The following is a 21,462-nucleotide window of genomic DNA, read 5'->3' on the forward strand; positions in this document are numbered from 1 at the left end:
AACATATGAAATGTGCATTTGTAACAAAAGACAAAGATCACAAAAACATGGCGGGGAAGAGACCATATTCTCAGAATTACACCATTCAGGCCAGCCCATGAAATGTAATCCTGTGTGTGTGGGTGTACCTGTGCGATGAAGCACACGGCTAGTTTAATGTGAAAAACATGAAGCAACAGTAACACAGGTCCAGTGGCTAATGCAGTTCATGGCCGTGCTGCAGTGCTGCCACCTGATTTTGACCCAAAATTGATGCTACATTTTGGACACTCCTACATCCCTAATAGGATGCTTTATTCTAAACTGTATCCGCTTGAATAAAGTTTCAGCAGATAACTCATTAAAATTCATGTTAACCAGGGCTTGGCTGTATTCCCATTCAAGAAATAAAAAAAATATTGCAGAGTAAATAGTGATAGTTCACAGTATAGGAAATAGATATAAAGACACAAACCAACAGCATAAAATTAAAATTTAATAAGACATTAGCATGGAGCATGGTAAATAAATAAAAAAATCAAATGATAAAGTTCAAACATAAAAGGTCCAAAGCCAATATAAAGAATGAGTGCAATTATTCTTGAATTTCGTTTTTTATGAAGGGATGGTTAGTCGCACAAGTGTTCTATTGTTGTTCATCTACAGACTAATTGTCAGATATAACAAACCCATAAATGTTTCGCAAAAACAATTAAACCATCATTACATCCCAACATGCACTTCAACCTCCCATTTATTCATTCTGGAATGAACACAGTGAAAATTGACTGGGAGTTTAAAATTTTAAATAAAAAAACATCATTTAAGATTACTGGCTATATTACAGGGTATAATCACATATCAAGTAGTCAGCCTTCAAACAGTACTTAATGAAAACAGAAGAAATGATCAGTGACTGTCCTACACTACAGCTGTCATGTCAGTTTAAGGTCCACCATGTTGTACCATTTTGATTTCACTAACAACCCTCTACTGTATCATACTCACGACACAGCCCCTGAAGAACTATTCATAATCACTCACGTTTCAATGGCAAATACCCTGGCAGTTGTATAGCAAGTGATGTTGATAAGATGATAACAACACAAGACCATGCATGCATGCATATTTAAACATCCATCTACGCCAATCTATCAACAGTGTGCAATAGATGTGGTATACGGTGTTGTCACATATATATGATACATATAAGGTCAATGCGTTACTGTTGTGAAGTCTGCAACGATTTGTCAAGTTTTTGCCAAAATTCACATAAATGGTTATGACAGGGGTCATGTCAAGTCTACAGGCAGAAGGAAAACTTAGTGAAAGAAAACTTCAGTCCATCCCCCAGTTCTGTGCTACTGGAAAACAACAAGCATAAATTCACAACTGTGTAAATGATATGGAATAATTAGTTGCAATTATCAGGTTAACTTCAAGGGAAGATGGAAGTAAAGTGTGGCTACTCAGTGCCATAGATTTTCAAATGTCTCAATCCCTTCTTAAGGAAACAGGTAGGGCACAAGCAATGAAGCAATCCTACAACTACAGTAACTACAACAGTTGATTTTTGTAGGAAGCAGTCAGCCATTTCTTCAACTATAAACCAAACGGGGTCATCATTTTCAATTTAAGTCTTCAGTGACATTTGGGTCACAGACAATGCTAGCTACCAGCAGTAGTACCTACAATAAACCTTTCACAGTATGACAGAACAGCCCACCATAACACAAATAGCATCATCGAGCAAATCAGCAAAATTACAATTGCGTTTGCCTTGGACAGAAGCTATCCGTCTGTGGGTCTACAGCTCTGCTTTTCCCCAGTGATTGAATGGAATATTCAAAACACTTGAGTGTCCACTGCCGCCAAGCAGATATCAGGCCTCTTGCAGAGATTCTCAGTCTCCATGCTATGACGCATTCTAGCACACACTCTTCACAACCCTCGGCCTCACAGAACAGCACTGAGTGCAGGTTTTCCCGCTGCGTCACGGCCGACGGCAGTGGCAGCTCGACAGAGACCCCTACTGGCTACGTTCGGCGACGCTTGGCTCCACCGGGGCTGGAGGGGTTACTGTTGGAGCTGAGCACCTTCTCAGTCACACGGTTCCTCTTCCTCTTGTCCGTCCCACTATCACTTGAACCCCTCTCTTTGTCTTTCTCCTTGTCTTTGCTGCTGGGCTTTTCGGTCATCTTCACTGAGGAGTTGCTGCCTGCAAAAAAAGGGAGAGGTCAGTCGATGCAGGAAGTCAGACCGTACACAACAGCCAAGGGCTCTCAAGGGGGTTTCATTCAGTCCCTCCAATTCAAAATCAAGCCTGAGGTTTTATACACAACTTCACATTTAGGTTTACAAAATTAATTAATAAATACATAAATAAACATTTTAAGAGAGACAATAAGACCCAACCCATGGTCATTCAATGAATAAAACACCCTGGTAAAAAACAAAACAAAAAAAACACTGGCAGACTGACATATCAAGCATTTCTAATTGCAATATATCTAGTAAGTTCTTGGTGTCTTCAACAAAACAAAGATTATCCTGAGTGTAATGTTCAAACTGAGTGCCCCTTTGAAAATCAATATTATGGAATCAGAAACAACTCTAAGCAGCATTTGACCTGCCAACAAGGGCAGAATTATACCATCACAGCCATATCCATAAGTTAAAAAAGACAAAATCTGAGCTAGTTACTCAGTATAAAGGGTGTGCATCTCTACAGAAAGCAGTAAGGGGCATTCAGCTGATATTAACTTTCCTTGCTGCCTACTACAAACACCTGAAAGATAAAATAGCTCCAACTGGTTGCCTTTCTCCTGCGAATGGAGGTCAATGGGGAACAGTTAGGATTTAGAGCAGCGTAGATAACAAAAACAGGTTGTGGAAAAAATTGTGTACTAACCACAACACCTTAGAATTACTGAAATTAGATAAACATAGAAATAAAATGACTAGATTAGAGTCACACCTTAAAGGCGATGGATGGACATTAACAGTTTGAGAGCTGGACATCAATACTGAATTTTTAATCAAAGCACATTATAGTCATTTAAGCCTGTAGATTAAAAACGGATGTGCATAGCAAAGAAATACAATAATTGCATTAATATAAGAACTATAAACAGTATCTTTATAGAATGGCAGGCTTAAGATTCAAATATATCAACATGTTGCTTTCATCAGAAAGCACAGGTGCACTAATTAGAAGCAAATTTCTAACCAGCGTATTTACGTGTAGAAAAGCCATCAACACTTTCAGAACATGCGGCAGCAATTCCAAAAATAAATTCACCAGAATCATGTTCAACAGAAGTGGACTATGATTTTTCAGCAAGTAAGTTTATAGGTGCATTACACAGACCAAAGTATTTTCAGTAACTACATAAAAAATCATAAATGATCCACACTAAAAGGTTTTTCAAGCATTCAGTGTGGATCATTTCAACAAAGATATTTACATTCATACTGAGAGTAAAGAACATTAATATTTGTCAAAATTCAAATGGAATTTGCATCTATGATGGAAGATGCATTGATTTTATAACAGGCTGCTTTGCCACTAGTATTCTTCCATTTTAGCCATATAGCAGTTTGGCGCAAATCCATCTGAATTTTAGTCTAATCTAGTAATTCCATATTGATGGAAAATATCACAAAATAACAGAAGTGAGTTGCCAATAGTGCAGTGCAGATATCAATATTTAATAATAGTACAGATAGATGATTAGGTTCAGAGCTCATTTAAACATACTTCTGCTGCAGAAAAGCGTATTGTATCTCTGGACAACACCTCCCATTAGCTCTACAGTCAATCGTCAGGCATTTTGTCTAGTGAACCTTCTGTACACCAGGACATAGGATAATCAGGGGAATTCAATCAAATGCACTTATGACTGTTCAATGACATATATCAATCAAAACAGACGCAATCAGTTTAATTGTCAATCATAAGAAACCAAGCACTTGAAACACTTTACAACTGAGGCAGAAGGTTTTTTTTTTTTTTTTTAAAGAGCAAGTGATCTCACCCTTTGCACGGAATCAGTTTGCCTGTCTCCAACATCACAATTCTCACTGTTTTAATACAATTCATAAAATATAATGAAAAAATGGGTTTAACAATTTTTCCAATAGGGGAATATCATGATACTGAACTTGTGCAACATTTTAGAAATAAAGGCATTAAATATTAGTCTATTCTCAGTTTTGCCTTTAATATTATTAGTATACATAAAACGGTTATGTAATAGAAAAAAAAAGGAAACTAGTAGCAAGTGAAAATAGGTTGTTCACACCAAAACCTCTTTCAATTGGAATTAACCATTACAATTTTATTAGGTTACAGTATCCCATACAATCGTAATATATTTTCTAGTTTTCCCCATTCCGTTCTGATTCTTATAAGTTAGCTATATACAATACTGCAATGACAGGTTGCCTGAAAATGCATGCTGATTTATCTACATAAAAAAATAATAAAAAATCTATTTGTATGGCAACTACTGCTATAGGAAAACCGAATGCAACTAAATTATCTATATGAAGTTTTGGTGCCTGTTCATACTTGTATTATATTGTGGCATCTCCAACTCCAACAATCTCACTTACATTTGCCACACACAGGTCTGTCATTAACAAAAACATTTGCTAAAAGTAAATGAAACTGCTTATAAAATGAATAAAAAGAGCTGTGGCAATGAAAACCAAATCCAACCATTTTGAAGCCTAAAGATTAAAAAGAGCTTACACATATTATCTGTAACAAACACAATCAAAGTTGACCGTTTCCTGGGCATTTTTGTAATCAAATGAAATCAATGAAACAAAATTAACGCCTTAATTTTTTATTTACAGTACCAGGACAGCAGAAAGTCGTCTTGAAGGAGTAACAGTCTATTTTCCCACTGTATAAAATCTTCCTGTGCAACAAAGAACACTTCATTTAGCATGCGATAAATGTGCCCACCAGAACCAATCCATGGTGTCAAGTGCTTCATAAACACAATATTTAATTGGTACAAACCTCTTCCAGTCGCCATATTTAAAAAAATTGTGATTCTAAGTCTTTGAGACACGGCACTAAATTAATCCAGAGAGTTTGATTTAATTGCATATGTCCTTAAACAGTCTAAGTGCGGTTGATTGAATCCCCTGAACATATCGAAGATTCCACATGCCATGCTTCTTATATATCTCCACTGTAATGAAAATCTTGTTTCTAAGGGGGGGAAAACGCACATTGTCTTGTGCACTTTGCAGTCACTTAAAAGGGCCTTTGGTCATGAGCTGGTCTGTACTGAGGTCATGTTGGAGTTTTGGAACAGAGTGAAAGTGTTCTTCTGTCCATACCTCTCAATATCCTGGCCAGCCAAACTGGGACCCAGACCTTAAAAATGAGACATAAATGACCAGAGTGAGGGACACTGCTTTGTGCCAGAAGATGGTGCCAAAGTGCCGCATTGGTGCAGCCAATAAACTCACTTCAAAAAAGAAAGGAAGAAAATGTATAGAAATGTAGAATAAATATGTGAGACGAGAACCTTCTTCGTGTGTTGCAGGCGGGTCTCTTTCTTCTTTAATTTCTTCTTTCACTTCCTCTTCTGCTCCCAGCTTACCTGTCAAAGGGGCAAAACAATTGTAAGTCTGTTGTAGTGGCTGGGCCTCTAAATGAACAAAGGGGGACGACATCAAAAGTTTCTGACAGCCTTCTGCAATATATTTTATTGGTTTACTGGGTACCGTCGTGTTTAATGTCATTTTTAAATATACAGTACTGTTCATTACCTTCCTTCACATCTTGTATAATTTCATCTGGCAGAACAAAACTCTTCTCAGAGTTGGGAAAGGGCAAGATTTCTGATTCGTGCTGCAACACACAAAACATATTATAATAGTATAGAGATATCGAAATTCTTGCCTTCACAGCAAAAAAAAGTCCATCTGGGCTATTTGATGGTTTGTGTAACTTACCAGAGCTTGCATATCATACATTGTTCCAAGGTGGTCCCATATGACTTTTGACGATACTTGTCTCCCAATATTCTGACTGAATTTATCACGTATGCAAATCATGTGAAAGTGACGATTTACTCCTAAGAAAAAAGAAACAGTTAACGTTATTCAAGTACCTAAAATAACTGAGTTGCTAGCTAAATGCACTTACCTCAATGTAGCCGACGCATTGTCTATTGTTTACGGCCAGAATGCCAAGCAATGCTCCTGCTACTACTGGCCTATTTGGAGTCCTGCTTTGTACGTTACTATTAGTACTAGCTAAACCTAGCATAGACCGAAATACAGTAGTCTACAGCTAGCGAATAGCTGTGTAAACCATGCATACGTCTGAAATGCACTGCATACACACACACGGTAAACATGATCAATAAACAAAACGAGTCAGGAACAATGCTGAGCTCCAGCTACTTTAGCATGCATTGTCATTAGCTAGCTTGCTAGCTAGACAACTAGTAGCGGTATTAGCAATTTAGCTAGTCTACTGTCGATCGCTTTAATGTTAATTCTGTCAGCAACCTAGCTAAATGCAGGCAGTTCGTTATTGAAGTTACGGTTCCGTTATTATCAGCAATATATGTGGAAAGACCGTTATACCCGAGATGGTGAAACTTATTATTTACAGTTAGACTAGCTAGCTAGCTGATTAGCCAGCGGCCGAAGGTTATTGTTAAACTAACTAGCCAACTGGCTAGGTACAATTTCCAACAATACAACTTTTACTCAACAAATACAACCTTATTTAACTTAACATAGCTCTCTTAAGCCCTCTGATTTTGTACGGAGATTGCACGTTCTGATTAAATAAGAAGCTAGCGATCTTGGCTTTATTTACAAGACATACTTGTGTGTTCACAGCTAATCCCGACTACGATTAAACGCGCATAGACTAGCGAAACAAAACCGATTTGTTGTCACTGCCTCGCGCACTTACCACGGTTCAAATGCATACTGAATGCCCGGGGATTTTACGGCCTTGTAATGAAACCTTGTGGACCACAGCTTGCTATCAAGATTAACAGGGTTAAGAATCTTACCAACGGGTTTGTGACCCAACATAGCATGGAAAAGGCACACCTCCACCTCTTGGCTCCATATGACCGACTCTTCAACTGGACTGATACCAGAATCAGCCTGTTTTTCGTCTGTTTGAACAGCTTCTGCTTCTCCCATTTCTCTGTCCTCGACTGTCGAGATGGACCGAAACAGTGAAACAGCGCCTCCAACTCAAAAGGTACGTACACGCACAGCTACGGTTGGTATTAATGTAACGTCGTCGTAAAGTTTCTCCCGACCGTGAAGAATGCCTGGCTTGTTCACATTCTGGACAGATATGACGGTGAAGTAAATCTATCGCTATTTCCGTCCCAGCACTTTCGACACAAGCAATATCGGAGGCCCTGTAATAAAATGTATTCTTACCGACAAGTGGACCAACTCTATATTATGCCCATCATTTTGGATGAGATGTTGGATGTCAAGTGTCCACATACCTTTGGCCATATAGTGTACTCAACAGCCATTAAATAGTTAAATATAATATCTTTGTTGCATCAGAAATATAAGATTTGTTTGACCTCTGCTCACGGACCAGCTCAGACACAAGTAATGCGAAAACAGTGTGGAACTCATGCATCCTCCCACACCTAAAGCTCTAGACGAATAACATATTTCCTCATCAGCAGTGTGAACATTAATTGATACGAAGTTGTTTCGTATCATATTTTGTTAAATAACTGTAAATTCTGTACCGCTGCCATGTTATGACACGAGACATAATTGTGAGCTTTATTATGTCCCATAGTTTAAAACAATTTAAGGAGAGTTGTATGCAGTGCTACTACTCGTCATGGTCTGTATACCATATGTACCCTACACATAAATCAGAGTTGGTAATATTCAGGGCTATGTAATCAATCCCTATATTAGATATGACCCATTGCCTGTATAACATCCATGATACCATAATCCCCCGTAATATGGGTAAATGTTTCACAACCTTGCATGGAACATATTATATTGTATTATTTGGGATGATGCTTGCAAAACCTAATTTTACTGGGACATGTCCAAAATGTCATGTGAGAAAAATATAATTCCAGCTCTCTATTTTAAATCTTTATTTTCCTTTTGTTTTTAGCAGGTAGGCCAATTAAGAACATTTTTGTTGTTGCAATGATGACTAGGCAAAAGGAAAAATGCTACTTGTGGGGGCAGGGAGTGGGAATTAAAATAAAAACAAATAGAATGTCAACAGTACAAGTGCAGTGAAGAGTCAGCTGCATGGGCAATATTATTGTAAAATGAAGTGGTACTGAGAATGGAATATTAGGGAACCCCACTGGTGATATGCAGGGTCTGAGAGACTGGATGTTCTGACTTGACACACTTCACGCTGTTAGATAACCAGGCCAACGAGTGTTTGGATACACTAATGTTCTGCAGTATTGTGGATGGGGATGGAGTGGTCAGCAGTGTTGGAACCTTTCTCTAAATTGATGAGAATGGTGGCACAGGATATAAAAGCAGTAATGTTGTCATTCAGGGACTTTCCAGTTGCAGGATGTCCACCTCACTGTTTCTATTATAAAAATAACCAACCCTTCTTTCCATAACCCTTGATACAATGACAAAAGGCATTGGTATACATTGACTGGATTGCCATTCCACTCAGAGGAAAAACTAAGGATTGTGACAACACTGATCTTACAAATACTCAAAACTAATAGGGTGAACAATTTTATTTATTCTAGACATATTAAAATATATGTCACATATTATTTATAGTAAGTGCTATTTGCTAAATAGATTTTGAAAATGTCCTTAAATGCATATTAGGTATGCTCTTGTAAACGTACATTTAGCATCCCCACTAGAAGTTTTCTTATTCTTCTAAGCAGTGTGACATTGTAAATGATAAGCACTGGCAAACTTTTGATGACCTTAAAGTACTTGGTTATCTATATGTCTTATCTAAAGATGCCCATAATTTTTCCTCAGCATTAAAAGTCATGAAATGAACACTGACTGAACAACATTTTCCTACCCTCCATGCAGTGTGAAGAATGGATGAACTGTTTTTGTGTTCCCTCAGTGTCCTGCCAGGTTCACCTCTGTGTGGTATCAGAATTCACAGGGATGCTTATACCTTCATGTGATTCATGTCTTCATGTGATTTGTTTCATAGATGTATCAGCTAATGCTTGCATCTTGCCTTGGCTCATACAGATGTTGTCACTGTGTTAGGATTGTGAATTGCTTTGCTGAATCACTGGGTTTTTAGCTATTTCTCTCTTGTAGTCCCTCTCCTTCCCTCTCTCTGCCTGTGTAATATTCTCAGTGCTGCTGCAGTTCCCTCACTGCAGTCTTTGCTGTTCCATCCCTGCTACCGCATTGCTGTATTGCAGGGGGTGCCCGCATTGCGCAGGCACAGCCAATACTTCCATCCCCTCCAAGGAGCATAAAACTGCCTGGGCCACAGTGTATAGCTGGTGCTGTCTGAGGTCGCAGCCACAGGTAAGGGGCATCTGCCTTCAGCTTTGGGGTGAGTGGGGGGTCGAGGGGTGCCATATTGTGTCAAATTCTTTTAACCGAATTCCAGTGTTTCAGTGAAGGTTTTTTGTCAGGTTTTCTTAACCTGTGGATGTTATTTTGAAGGCAGGTGATCCCGCAATAGCTAACAGCCTCCCGGATGGTGAAAAATCTTAAACAGTGAAGGCTATCTAAAACACAAAATGGTTGTTAATGTGAAATAGGATAAATCTATCCAGTGTTATGCTTTAGAGGTTTGCAGAGAAAATTTGTTGTCAGTGGCTCTCGAAACTTTCTGGCGCTCATCGATAGTAAACATGATTGATCTATTAGCATTCCTGACACGACAAGCATCACACACAGTAGGCTCCTGTCTGCTTTTGCCTGTCTGCTCAAGCCCAGACAATGGCAACTAAGACACAAGCTTTTTTGCCTGTTGTATGTTAGTAATGTTTTACTGAGCAAACTGTAAATATACTTACCCAGTAGAGTAATATGTTAACCCTAGTCTTTGGCTGTACAACTCATAGACTGGGTTATTCAGTTGCTGGAATAGGTAATGATATTTAATTATTCAAGGCCATTTGAAATGATCAATAAACAACATATCTATACATAGCATACTTTGGTGTGGATTTGTGCTAAGTTTATGAAACGAATCATGGTTTTAATTATCAGGTTTGAATTATTAGGTTTTAATTTGAATAAAGCTGTTATTTTTAAAACAGTAAATTAATTGTTCTTATCTATGAATATAACTTAATAGTGTGAATATACTATGCATATCATATGCTAATATAAATAGAAATAATAATATTGCTGTTTAAATCTTCTTCATCTGAAATCAGCATCAGCAGTTTGAAAATTAAACAGATAATCCCCTGCAAAGGACAGGAGCAATGACATTAATAAGTCATTGCTTATCTCAGTATCTATGCCTTTATAATATCTGACATTATGTTGGCTTTAATACCTGTCTATAAATAACCTTGACATTAAATGTTTTCACAAAATGAAACCCTGTTCAGGAACATTCAGACTGATCTCCCAGACACGTTTATTTGATATATTTCATAATTGGTGAAAGGCTTTCAGTGTTTCTTTGTCAGCTCATGTGCCTCTTGTATGTATATAGCCTGTTTGTTTTGCTTCTGCCATTGTGCAGACACCAATAATATTCATAAATTATAGCACATAAACACATTGTTTAATTTTATGATACAGCTTCTGTCTAATATGGGACAGTATCTAAAAATATATCCTGTTCAAGAATGTTGGAGGAAGCAGTGCTGATTTCTCTTTCATGTGAATTTCACCAGTTTGAATTGAATGAGGTAACATCCAGTTCCCATATGTCATTGTGTGTGATTTTGATTGTCTGTATATATAAACTGCCTTGAAGAAAATATCAATGCCTTAACAGATACTTCATCAATAATGTTAACTGATAATTTCAATGATTTAATTTGAAAAGTATGAAATAAGTCTAAAACATCAACATGTTGATGTTAAGTCCATGATCTGCATGGCGGACAAAGAATGAATGCATAGTTTTAATTGTAACACATCTGCCTGACTGTTGAATGTTGGGAAATCTAAACCTTGTCGGCAGTGGATTGGTGAACCAGGAATGCCATCAAATATGATGTGCATTAGAGCAGTAGCTATTTACTGAGCTTAATAATGTGTGTGATATCTGATGACACCAAAGGCCTGATTGGGTAGTATTTGTAAGGTACACCTACATGAAGTCCTTAGTTTGCAATGGAGAGTATGTGTCATGCATAATAGCTCCAAAGCTATTTTGTGAGACAGTTACTTAGAATTATGAAACTATAGCACAGCTGTCTGTTGAATTTTATTCCGTGTGAAAAATCATTTAAGAATTATGGCAGCTCTTGGTTATGTTTGATTGAACCTACAGACAGCAGGAAACAGTTCCACCATTATTACTTGTGTTGTTTCTTGTCTTTTGTTAAAATTGCCTCACCTTCTGTGTTGTGGATTTCTACAGTAGATCACAGCCTTGTTTCATTGGGATGTAATTTGGCATGCACTGTAAGCCACGATGCCAACTGGAACATTTTGTGACCATCCATGCCTACTATGACTAAAAATACATGTTTTTAGATAATGTAAAGTTGAGTACACACTATAAGGTTCTTGAGAATCTTAAGAGTAAAGGGAAGCTGACACTTTTTATGTTGGTGACAGCTGAAGTGGGGGAGTTGGATCTGACAGACGCACACAATCTGCCTGTACCTTGCCACCTAAGGACTTTGGTCTCACTGACTCCCCCATGAGGATATAAAGAAGATTGGCAGGATTACATTTTTATGATTGTAAACCATGCAGAAAATGAAATTTACAGAAAGCACAACCCAGATATTTAACACAAACAAAGTTAAAGCAAGGGGGTGGGGCTGAGAAATATATTTTTTATTCCAGACATTATATAGATCCATATACTGTGTTTTTTATACACACAGTAAAATGTCCAGCGTTAATTAAACCCCAACAGTACATATGAGTCCAATAGGAGCCTCCTAGGTCCTAACTCTTTGAAGGACAAGTCCATCAAGGACCTCAAAGACAAAGGATGAATAAGATAAGCGATTTGAATGCGTCTATGTTTACAATGTGTGATTCCAGATGTTAATTTAACATTTTGACCTGTTTGGCCTTCCATACTAGGAAAGAAGGCAAGGAAAGGGAGCAAAGAGGTGAAAAAAATGTTTGGAAAGCACCCATTGTTTCTGAAGAGTGCACATCATGCACAGCTGGCTCAGGCAGACTGTAGGCACCCAACTGGCCAGTGGAGGTCACCAGTGAGCAATGAAACTCCAACTAAGAGCCGATTACACTCTGTCCAGTCAGGCTGCTGGCCGCCCTTGGTGCCATCAGAATTTTATACCCAGCTATGGGACACATCCACACACTTGAGCAGTGTCTAAACAGGATGAGCCACCCAGCAGTTCCCCGTTAATTATGTCTTACTTCTGAAGTTACATCCTTCTTCTTTGCCCTACTTTATTGTTCTGTAGTTTGTTACATGCCAGAAATGGGATTGATATTTGCTGTGTGTATACTATAGAGCAGGGATCCTCGAAGAGCCTGATGGTCTTCTGGGTTTTAATGCTATTCATCAATTAATGTGGTATAATTAACCCCTGGCTGGCCATGAGCATTTTGAGGCAGATAAATAATGTTTATGGCACATATATATATTGGTGGGTTTAAGTTTGCTGGAGTGCCACACCACAACATTAGGTCCTCCCAGTGAGAGGTGTGCCTCTCTTCCAAGCTCTCCCGTAGTGTGCTGTGCAGCTTGTCGCATAGAAAATAGTCACTGACACACAGTGCATAAGCATAGCAGTAGTGTTACGATTGCAGATGAGGGTAATGAGCAGTGATGCAGAAATATAATGCAATTAGCAAATTGTCATTTCTAATAAAAACCTTTGTCCTTTTGTTCTGTCTGGCTTTAAGCGCCGATTTGAAACCCTAAAGCTAAGCCCACTCTTCACGTCTCAGAATGGGTAAGGAGAAAATCCACATCAACATCGTGGTCATTGGCCATGTGGACTCGGGCAAGTCCACCACTACTGGTCACCTCATCTACAAGTGTGGAGGCATCGACAAGAGGACCATCGAGAAGTTCGAAAAGGAGGCTGCAGAGGTAGGGAGGTCTTTATGGTAGAACCTTTTCACCTGTGTTTCAGAGGATACTCCTATGTCACAAGTATGCAGTTTTCTGATGATGTCATTTGTAATTACTATATTTCTTACAATTTGTTTTGGAGTCATACCCATAAAAGTTCATGAATATCAATGTGAAAGTGTAATGTGTAAAGTAAGTTATGTTTCATATGTATATCATAAGATAAAGGGCTCTTTATTTGGTGATTTAGGTGTGGATTTAAGGGATAACTGCCAGTGTATATTGTTCCCAATGTGGATATTTACTGAAAACAATTGGGGCGTTTATTTTTGATTTTGTGAGAGTAGTAGTGAGATTTCTTTCTAAATAAAGTACAATTGCCTGAACATGTTGGGTAAGGAATTATAATGCCACACTGTGACTGGGAGCCCAGATTATTTTTTATTCACAGTCTAGGACTCTTAACTGCAGTCTCATACTCTATAAAGACAGATAAGATCTCAGGCAACACTACAGTGCTTATTAAGTGAAATTATATGTGCTCTACTATACAGCGTCTTTTTTCTCCTTATTGTTTTGCTTTGGTTTAATTGCTTTTATAGCGAATATATTTCTAGAGATGGCTCAGAGGACTCGCTTCATAGAGGCCCAGCAATGGTGCTGATCAATGAACCATTACATGAAAATTGCAGTAGGAAAATTGTCTGCGGAATGTATATTTAGCCCTGGAAGTTAAATGATGGTTAATCATCGAGCAGCTATTGATCTGAGAACACAGCGATTCTGAAGTTTTAAATCAAAGGTGATAAGAGTTGCCAGAGCCTTTCAGCTCTTTAGTGTGGGTTTTCTCCTGTGTTCTGGGAGCAAATGGGGGGTGGGGGGTTGGGGGGCTCATCAATCACTGCACTCTCCTCATGCATTCCAGATGGGGAAGGGTTCCTTCAAGTATGCCTGGGTGCTGGACAAACTGAAGGCCGAGCGGGAGCGTGGGATCACCATCGACATCTCCCTCTGGAAGTTTGAGACCACTAAGTATTACATCACCATAATCGATGCACCCGGGCACAGAGACTTCATCAAGAACATGATCACAGGGACCTCTCAGGTACAGAGTGACTGTGCACCTGTTTTACACCCATGCTCTATGATACCTGTGCCCCAAAATACTTGAGCTTAGAGGTGCATTTAAAGGCACCTCGGTCTGTTTCGTGAAACATAGCTGGCATGTATCCCACCAGCTCTTATTTATGCACATATACCTGCATTGTGCTTAAAAAGGCAAGAGGTCAGTGTGTTTTTGAAAAGTAACAAAGCAGACCTCGATCAATTGCTACAATTGAAGTTCTTTAAAACATTTCAAATACATTCTTTGTCAGGTCTGCTTCCCGAATGATTTGTCTTATGAATGGCACTATTTTCTGTTTTACTGTGTGGCCTGCCATGTAGAAAATATTCTTTGTCTCTTGAGTGCGTCAGAGAAGTCCGTTTTTGTGTTCAATTGCGTTTGCAACATTCTGTAGTGAGTGACTTCATGATGGGATTGCTTGTTCCTCAATTTGCAGGCAGACTGTGCAGTGCTCATTGTAGCAGCCGGGGTCGGCGAGTTTGAGGCGGGGATATCGAAGAATGGGCAGACGCGGGAGCATGCCCTCCTGGCCTATACACTTGGAGTGAAACAGCTCATTGTCGGCGTCAACAAAATGGACTCTACGGAGCCTCCTTACAGTGAGAAGCGGTACGATGAAATCGTGAAGGAGGTCAGCGCTTACATCAAGAAGATCGGCTACAGCCCCTCTGCTGTACCTTTTGTGCCCATCTCTGGTTGGCATGGTGACAACATGCTAGAGCCATCTCCAAATGTGAGTTGCCTATGCCCATTCCCCAGCTGCTCCATCAACAATTTTTCTCTTTGTTGTTTAATTTACCCAAACTGTGAGCTTCATTAATTTTACATTGAGTCGGTTCATTAATTTTGACTCACAAAAACTAAGAGAGTGGCTTTATTTCAGGGCAGTTAATTTAAGAGGGTATCTAGTGGTATAATACATACTTGAAAGGAAAAAGTGAATGTAAAAAGGTGAAAATGTAGTAAAATTGCAATGCTAATTTGCACTTACCTGAACAGTGTGTACCTTGTAATTTGGAGACATAAAAGTAAGTGTGACAGTGAAATGTCACTGAAATGTCAGTGGTGTTTAGTGCTATAAAGTGAAGTGCCTCCAGTCTATTTATCTTAACAAGGCCCTAGTTCACTGGGAACATCCCATGGCACGTGTTTCAGTAGCAGCTGCTGCCTTCAGTTGTCCTCTTCAGACTAATGTAGCCTGAACAACCGTGGCAAACTGCATTGCTTTAAAAAAGCTAGAATATACATTATATGTATTTGTATAGAACATTACAGAAATTAAAGAAGAAATATATGTGTCCGGAATTTAGTGCAGTTGAAATGTTGAAACCGTAACAGCTAGAGGAAGCAATTTTATAACATAAAACACCCCAGAGCACCTGTGTCGCAGTTGAACTGATTGTTTGATTGTAGGTGGGCAGTCTCTTTTTCATCTTATAAAAATGAAAAATGAAGGTCAGCAGCAACTCCCGGGGAAATAATTACTGTGGATAAGTTACTATTTTTACAACACTGGAAACTGAACTCACACTTGTGCATGTGTGTGAATTAATTTGAAATTTTTATGGTTGCTGCACAGCTATTTGTAGAATGTAAATGATTGCATTTCATAAACCCACAGGCTGAAACTATGACCTTTCAACACACTTATAATTATGTCAACCCTTTTGAAATAGAAATAATTAAGTCACTATATAACAGGATGGTTGTTAGTAGGCTATTGTATGAAGCAAGTATGGAGCAAATATCAAAGTCATTTGGCTTACAGTACTTCCATAGAATTTCCCGTCGTGTTTTTTAGTTGCAGGTCTGCCGCTGTCCACTAGTTGTCCCCAATTCCCTTCATAATAGAAGGATGTCTCCACAACATTCAGGTGTAAATGAGAATAAGTGGTGTCAAATTATTTTTAGATGTAAGGATTTTAACCTTTTGGGGAAAAAAATGTTCACATGGTTGTTATGTACACATTGACTGATAGACAGTTAATATTTCTCATTTACAACCACCATTTGACTAAAAGGGAATAGTATCACTGTGCCAGTCTTATGAACTACCACATCATTTCATCACTCCTTAAACAGCTCTTGATGGCAAATGAAAGCAAGTTCCCTCTGGTACAACGTGCGTGATGCTTTGCTGCATTTTTGATCAGTGTGTGTCTGACCCATGCTTTCTGCAGATGCCCTGGTTCAGAGGCTGGAAACTGGACAGGAAAGAGCACCATGCGAGTGGGGTCAGTCTGCTGGAGGCCCTGGACACCATCATGCCCCCTACCAGGCCCACGGACAAGCCCCTTCGCCTGCCCCTGCAGGACGTGTACAAGATCGGAGGTACGGACGCCGCAGGTCACACACAGCTCACGGGGAGGAGAACTCTGTACGCTCTCGTGCACATGTGTAGAGGATCACAGCAGGCACCTCTGCACACACACAAGGAAGTTGTGAACTTTTTGGAAGTTGTGAAATACCTTCACACCCATGTTAAGGTCCTGAACCAATGTGCATGACCAGGTTGTGAACCAATAACCTAAAATGCACATGAAAAGAATTAGAAACAACAACATCAAACATATTTTGAATCAGAGCCAACACACACATACACTAAATTAAAGGTTTTTTTAAAAAAAAGGTTTTGGCTGGTTTTTCTGGATATGAGTGCTGTTTTTTTTTCCCAAACTATAACAGGTATTGGGACGGTACCAGTGGGGAGGGTGGAGACAGGGATCCTGCGGCCCAGTATGGTGGTGACCTTTGCCCCCGTGAACATAACCACAGAGGTCAAATCGGTTGAGATGCACCACGAGGCTCTGAATGAGGCCCTGCCCGGTGACAATGTGGGCTTCAACGTGAAGAACGTCTCTGTGAAGGACATCCGGCGAGGGAATGTGTGTGGGGACAGCAAGTCTGACCCTCCCCAGGAGGCCTCGGGGTTCACAGCCCAGGTCAGGGGGGCCCCCGTCCAGCTCACCCAGCCCTTTAAATCCCTCCAGCATTTCTCTTATCCCCTCATCCATCTGCTATTAGTAACTTTACTGATTGGCACAGCAAGGGTCCAATTCCTGGAGGGCCACAGTCTCTGAGTGCAGACAATGTACTGTACATTCAAATGAATCCCAAGTACATTTACAAAGAAATGCTGTGAGCAATACAAAAACATTGTGGACAGCAAATTTTGTACTAGTATCAGTAAGATCAATCACTGTTTTAATCATATCGTTTTAAAATAGGCTGCTAATGATGCCCTGATAAGTTCCTCTGGAAAAGTGAATAAATAAATAATTCCTTTTCCCACTCTGGAGCTGTTACTTAAAACTCTTTATAAAAAGTTTACAAGCACATATATATGAGGTAGAGTTTTGAAAGGAATTACTATTCAATTAATTGTGGTCTGAATTATAGCCATATTTGAATATGCACTCCCCAGTTGTATCTTCGTAATGGTTTAAAGACCAAACACCTGTACAAAACCTTGCTGGACTACAGTCCTACTGGTCTGAAACTGGTCAAACAGTGCAAGTACATCTTTTAACAGGTTATAACTTTCTAGTGTCTCTCACTTTCTCAAATCATTTTCAGGCACCTATGCTTTTAACTATTCCTTTTATCCCTTGAAGTCCATCAGTACCCCCTCCTGATTTTTACATCTGTTCAGTTCTTTTCTTTGTGATGTGAATACTTAATGTATGGACTGATATTGCTATTTCAGTCAGTGGCCCTCGTCCTCTTTCTTGCTGTCTCTTGCCTTTTCTTTTATTTTTTGGCTCCTTCGCTGTCTTTTTGGGACTACTCCACCCCAGTCTTTTTCTTTTTGTTTCTGACTCTCTTTGTCTTTTTTCTTATTTCCTCTATACCTTTCTTTTCCTCCTCTTTCTTCGATGGCCTCTCTGTGCTCCAGGTGATCATCCTTAATCACCCGGGTCAGATCAGCGCAGGCTACTCCCCCGTCATCGACTGTCACACAGCGCACATCGCGTGCCGCTTCGCCGAGCTCAAAGAGAAGATCGACCGCCGCTCCGGGAAGAAGCTGGAGGACGACCCCAAGACCCTCAAGTCCGGCGACGCCGCCATCGTGGACATGGTACCTGGGAAACCCATGTGTGTGGAGAGCTTCTCCAAGTACCCACCCCTGGGTGAGTCCCTACCCCTGCCCCCCACCCTCCCCCCTCATCCAGACCCTTGGCCTCATGGCCTCCTGCAGCACCGCTGGCCTTTGGAACTCTAACTGCTCTAATTGCTTCCATGTCATTCATGTGTCATTACCCAATTTAAGCTACTGAGGCACTTTTCAGAATTCCTCTATTGCCTCCGACCAACACGTAAGCAAGCACATCTTGTTCTTATTCTCCACACTAAAGTCGGTTTGCTTGCAAACAAACAATGCCGGAGGCAAAGGACACAGTCAGCCTGGTTCATTTCAAACACTGTATCAGATTACTTTGATTTCTGCTGAAGTACAGAAAAGAGTCTCTGCACTTCATTTCTGTGTTTAAGTGCTTGCAGCAGCTCAGTGAGCTCATACTCAAAAAATAATTGCGTATTTGTTTTTCTTTTCATATCTGCACTAATGCAGCAATACAGTCATGTTTTATGCTAAACCTAGCCAGATTAAAGTATGGGTTGTCCAGGGCTTATTTGTGCTGAGAATGGCAGCAACAACATCGTTCAGTTTATGATTAGAACATTATGATTAGAATGAACCTACATCCATGCAGGTTCATTCTAATCAGGCCCAGTACTTTAGTTGTCTGAGTCCAAGGCATCTATCCAGTGCAGGAAATCTAATGTCAGGCTGAGTAGGGCTGATAGAATATGCATCACTAAAAAAAGAATGAAAGAAATGGAAATGGAAATGAAATGGAATTAGACTATATACATGCACATGCAATCCATTATTATCAGATGAGACCGATCATAGAATCAGATAATGAATCTGATTAGTCATATAATCAGATAATAAATCACCATAGTGATTCTTAAAATTTGGTCTTGGGCCCAAGACTTTGGTCAGTAAGACAGAATGACAATTTGTGAATTAGCTGGTCACTGCTTCCTCAAATCTCTTTGCGTGTGTGTGCGTGCGTGTGCACGTATGCGTGTGTGTGTGTGTGTGTGTGTGTGCATGCGCATGCACGTATGTGTGTGTGTTGTACCTGTGTGTTTGTTTGTGACAGGTCGGTTCGCTGTTAGAGACATGCGGCAGACGGTGGCTGTTGGAGTCATTAAGAATGTTGAGAAGAAGACCAGTGGTGCCGGCAAGATTACCAAGTCAGCCCAGAAAGCCCAGAAATCTGGCAAATGAATCAAGCAGTGGCGCAACAGGACCACCTCACCTCAGACTCTCCAGCCACACGCCCAGCGCCAGCACCACCACCCCACCGGGCATGCCCACACATGTGCTTGTAACACACTCTTTGTCAATGACTGGATGTTAACCATCAAAGTTCAATGGAAGTTCTTCAAGAGGAAAAGCATGCCCCATGCATTTGTAAAGGCTACTTGTGAGTTTTACCATTAAACTGGTCCAAGCACTACACTGCTGTCGGCGTTGTTATTTCAGTACAAATTGGGAGAAGTCTTTCAGGGGTGAACTGGGCACCCAAAAGGGTTGAATGGCTCTTATTTTAAATAAATGGTTCTCAGGGGGCTGCTGGGGAAAGTTACAATTACAGGAATGGTCAATAGAGTTTTTTCTAACTGCATAAGACAATGTGCTATGCAGACTAACCACTAGAGGGCAGTCCTCTGCCAAATATGGCTGTATAAACCTGCCTCATACTACCAGGCTAGAGAGGAAATAAGTACTAATATTTGCACAGTACTCAATATAATAAATCATTGATTCGGTTGTTAACAAATAAAATTATTTAAATTTCAAAACAGCATAAAAGAAGAGAAGTAACTACTAAACATTAAAAAGTAATTTGGTTTTTGGATTTGTTGTTCATTCTGAAAAGCAATTTCTTGACATTGGGATGAAAATTGTGATGACTAAAAAAAAAAAAAACACTGTTGAACTGTGTACAGCCATTTTTCAGAGCGACTTTGAATGCGCAGTTCAGAATTTCAAAAGCTATATTTTCTCCATATTTACATTACACTGTTTGCCTTTGTGTTTCGATGATCTATTCTCATTTAGCTAAAAACACCATAACCATTGAATCATTAAAGTAAAAATACAAAGCATAGCTATGACTTATAGGTGCTTGAATAGGAATCTCTTCCAATTAAATCTACAATTGATGCTGGAGAAGATAATGATAGACCAGCGCGTGGTATGCTTCCCTATTGACCAATTTAAACCAATGTCTCGGTTTGGTGATGAGCACATTGTGTTGTGGAAAAGGATATCTCTCAATTAAATTTTATGCTTAAGTGTTGGCTCCCTGTTGGCTCCCTGTTTAAAATTAATTCATTGCAGCTAATTGATTCATATGACATTTAGTTAGCTCTGAACATTGCGATCTCATTATTATATTGCATTTTCAATACTCTTTTTACATTACAATACTCAAAAACATGTTGTAGTTCTGTATTTGAGATTATGCTGATATTAGTTCATTTAGAACTTGCAGAACTTGTTAATATCATAACTTTCCTTAATGTTGTATATACAGGAAAGTTGTCCATGTAGCTATGTACACTTGGGCCAGTGGAACAGCTTGTCTGCCTGGTGCAACCTCAGGCCAGAGCGAAACACTGGAGGTGACTCAAATCCAAACCAAGATTTTATTGCAACATTTACACCCTTTTGACAGCCATCGGTTAATTTTAAACCCGGGTGACAAACTGCGGATTAATTACAAAGAAGTAAGGTGTACTTGGTAGCCTTCTGTGTGCTTTCAATACGAATAATTTAAAAAGGAACTATAAAAATCTACAGACAATATGCTTTTAAAATACTAACTAATTATTATGTGATAATTGTAATAAACCAAAGCCTTCCATTTATGAACCACGTCTGCAGCTCCACCAAGATTTCATGAGGAGAGTGCTGGTCTGATGGTGAGAGTGCACTATGCCCATAAATCGTAGGAGCACTGCCTTTCCAGTGGTGTAGTAAATCTCACTGTGGACGAACCCCCCCCCCCCCGTCTGTGCCAGTCTCGCTGCGGAACGCTGTGCATGTGGGGCACAGCTGTGTGAG

The 21,462-nt window shown here is 39.6% G+C and overlaps 2 protein-coding genes across 4 annotated transcripts; one reads left to right on the forward strand and one right to left on the reverse strand.

Annotated features, from left to right (window-relative positions):
* Positions 1–462: 462 nt before the first annotated feature.
* On the reverse strand, positions 463–7,173 carry mrgbp (MRG/MORF4L binding protein). Of its 3 annotated transcripts, none has more exons than XM_064298549.1 (6): positions 7,038–7,173; positions 5,959–6,080; positions 5,773–5,854; positions 5,529–5,603; positions 5,338–5,374; positions 463–2,197 (listed from the first exon to the last, which is right to left on the reverse strand). In XM_064298549.1, the coding sequence occupies exons 1-6, from the start codon at positions 7,171–7,173 to the stop codon at positions 2,119–2,121; spliced, it is 531 nt and encodes a 176-aa protein (XP_064154619.1). In that variant the 3' UTR covers positions 463–2,118. The 3 variants fall into 3 exon arrangements, with proteins under 3 accessions (XP_064154619.1, XP_064154618.1, XP_064154620.1); XM_064298550.1 differs by having other exon boundaries at positions 2,061–2,197; positions 5,227–5,374; XM_064298548.1 differs by lacking the exon at positions 5,338–5,374.
* On the forward strand, positions 7,148–19,849 carry LOC135234200 (elongation factor 1-alpha 2). Its single transcript, XM_064298547.1, has 9 exons — positions 7,148–7,234; positions 9,408–9,516; positions 13,021–13,210; positions 14,118–14,297; positions 14,755–15,051; positions 16,499–16,649; positions 17,004–17,260; positions 18,214–18,448; positions 19,490–19,849. The coding sequence occupies exons 3-9, from the start codon at positions 13,067–13,069 to the stop codon at positions 19,615–19,617; spliced, it is 1,392 nt and encodes a 463-aa protein (XP_064154617.1). The 5' UTR covers positions 7,148–7,234; positions 9,408–9,516; positions 13,021–13,066; the 3' UTR covers positions 19,618–19,849.
* Positions 19,850–21,462: the final 1,613 nt, after the last annotated feature.

The sequence above is a fragment of the Anguilla rostrata genome, chromosome 11 (genome assembly GCF_018555375.3).
Source record: "Anguilla rostrata isolate EN2019 chromosome 11, ASM1855537v3, whole genome shotgun sequence".
Taxonomy (NCBI): Eukaryota; Metazoa; Chordata; class Actinopteri; order Anguilliformes; family Anguillidae; genus Anguilla; species Anguilla rostrata.

Excerpts from the sequence above, each read along its gene's own strand:
- mrgbp (XM_064298548.1), bottom strand. The coding sequence starts at position 7,173 with ATGGGAGAAGCAGAAGCTGTTCAAACAGACGAAAAACAGGCTGATTCT. Across the intron at positions 5,855-5,958 it reads TGTATGATATGCAAGCTCTG|CACGAATCAGAAATCTTGCC; the intron begins GTAAGTTACACA and ends TGTGTGTTGCAG. Across the intron at positions 2,198-5,528 it reads GCCTGCAACACACGAAGAAG|GCAGCAACTCCTCAGTGAAG; the intron begins GTTCTCGTCTCA and ends CTTTTTTTGCAG.
- LOC135234200 (XM_064298547.1), top strand. The coding sequence starts at position 13,067 with ATGGGTAAGGAGAAAATCCACATCAACATCGTGGTCATTGGCCATGTG. Across the intron at positions 15,052-16,498 it reads TGCTAGAGCCATCTCCAAAT|ATGCCCTGGTTCAGAGGCTG; the intron begins GTGAGTTGCCTA and ends TGCTTTCTGCAG. Across the intron at positions 17,261-18,213 it reads CCTCGGGGTTCACAGCCCAG|GTGATCATCCTTAATCACCC; the intron begins GTCAGGGGGGCC and ends TCTGTGCTCCAG.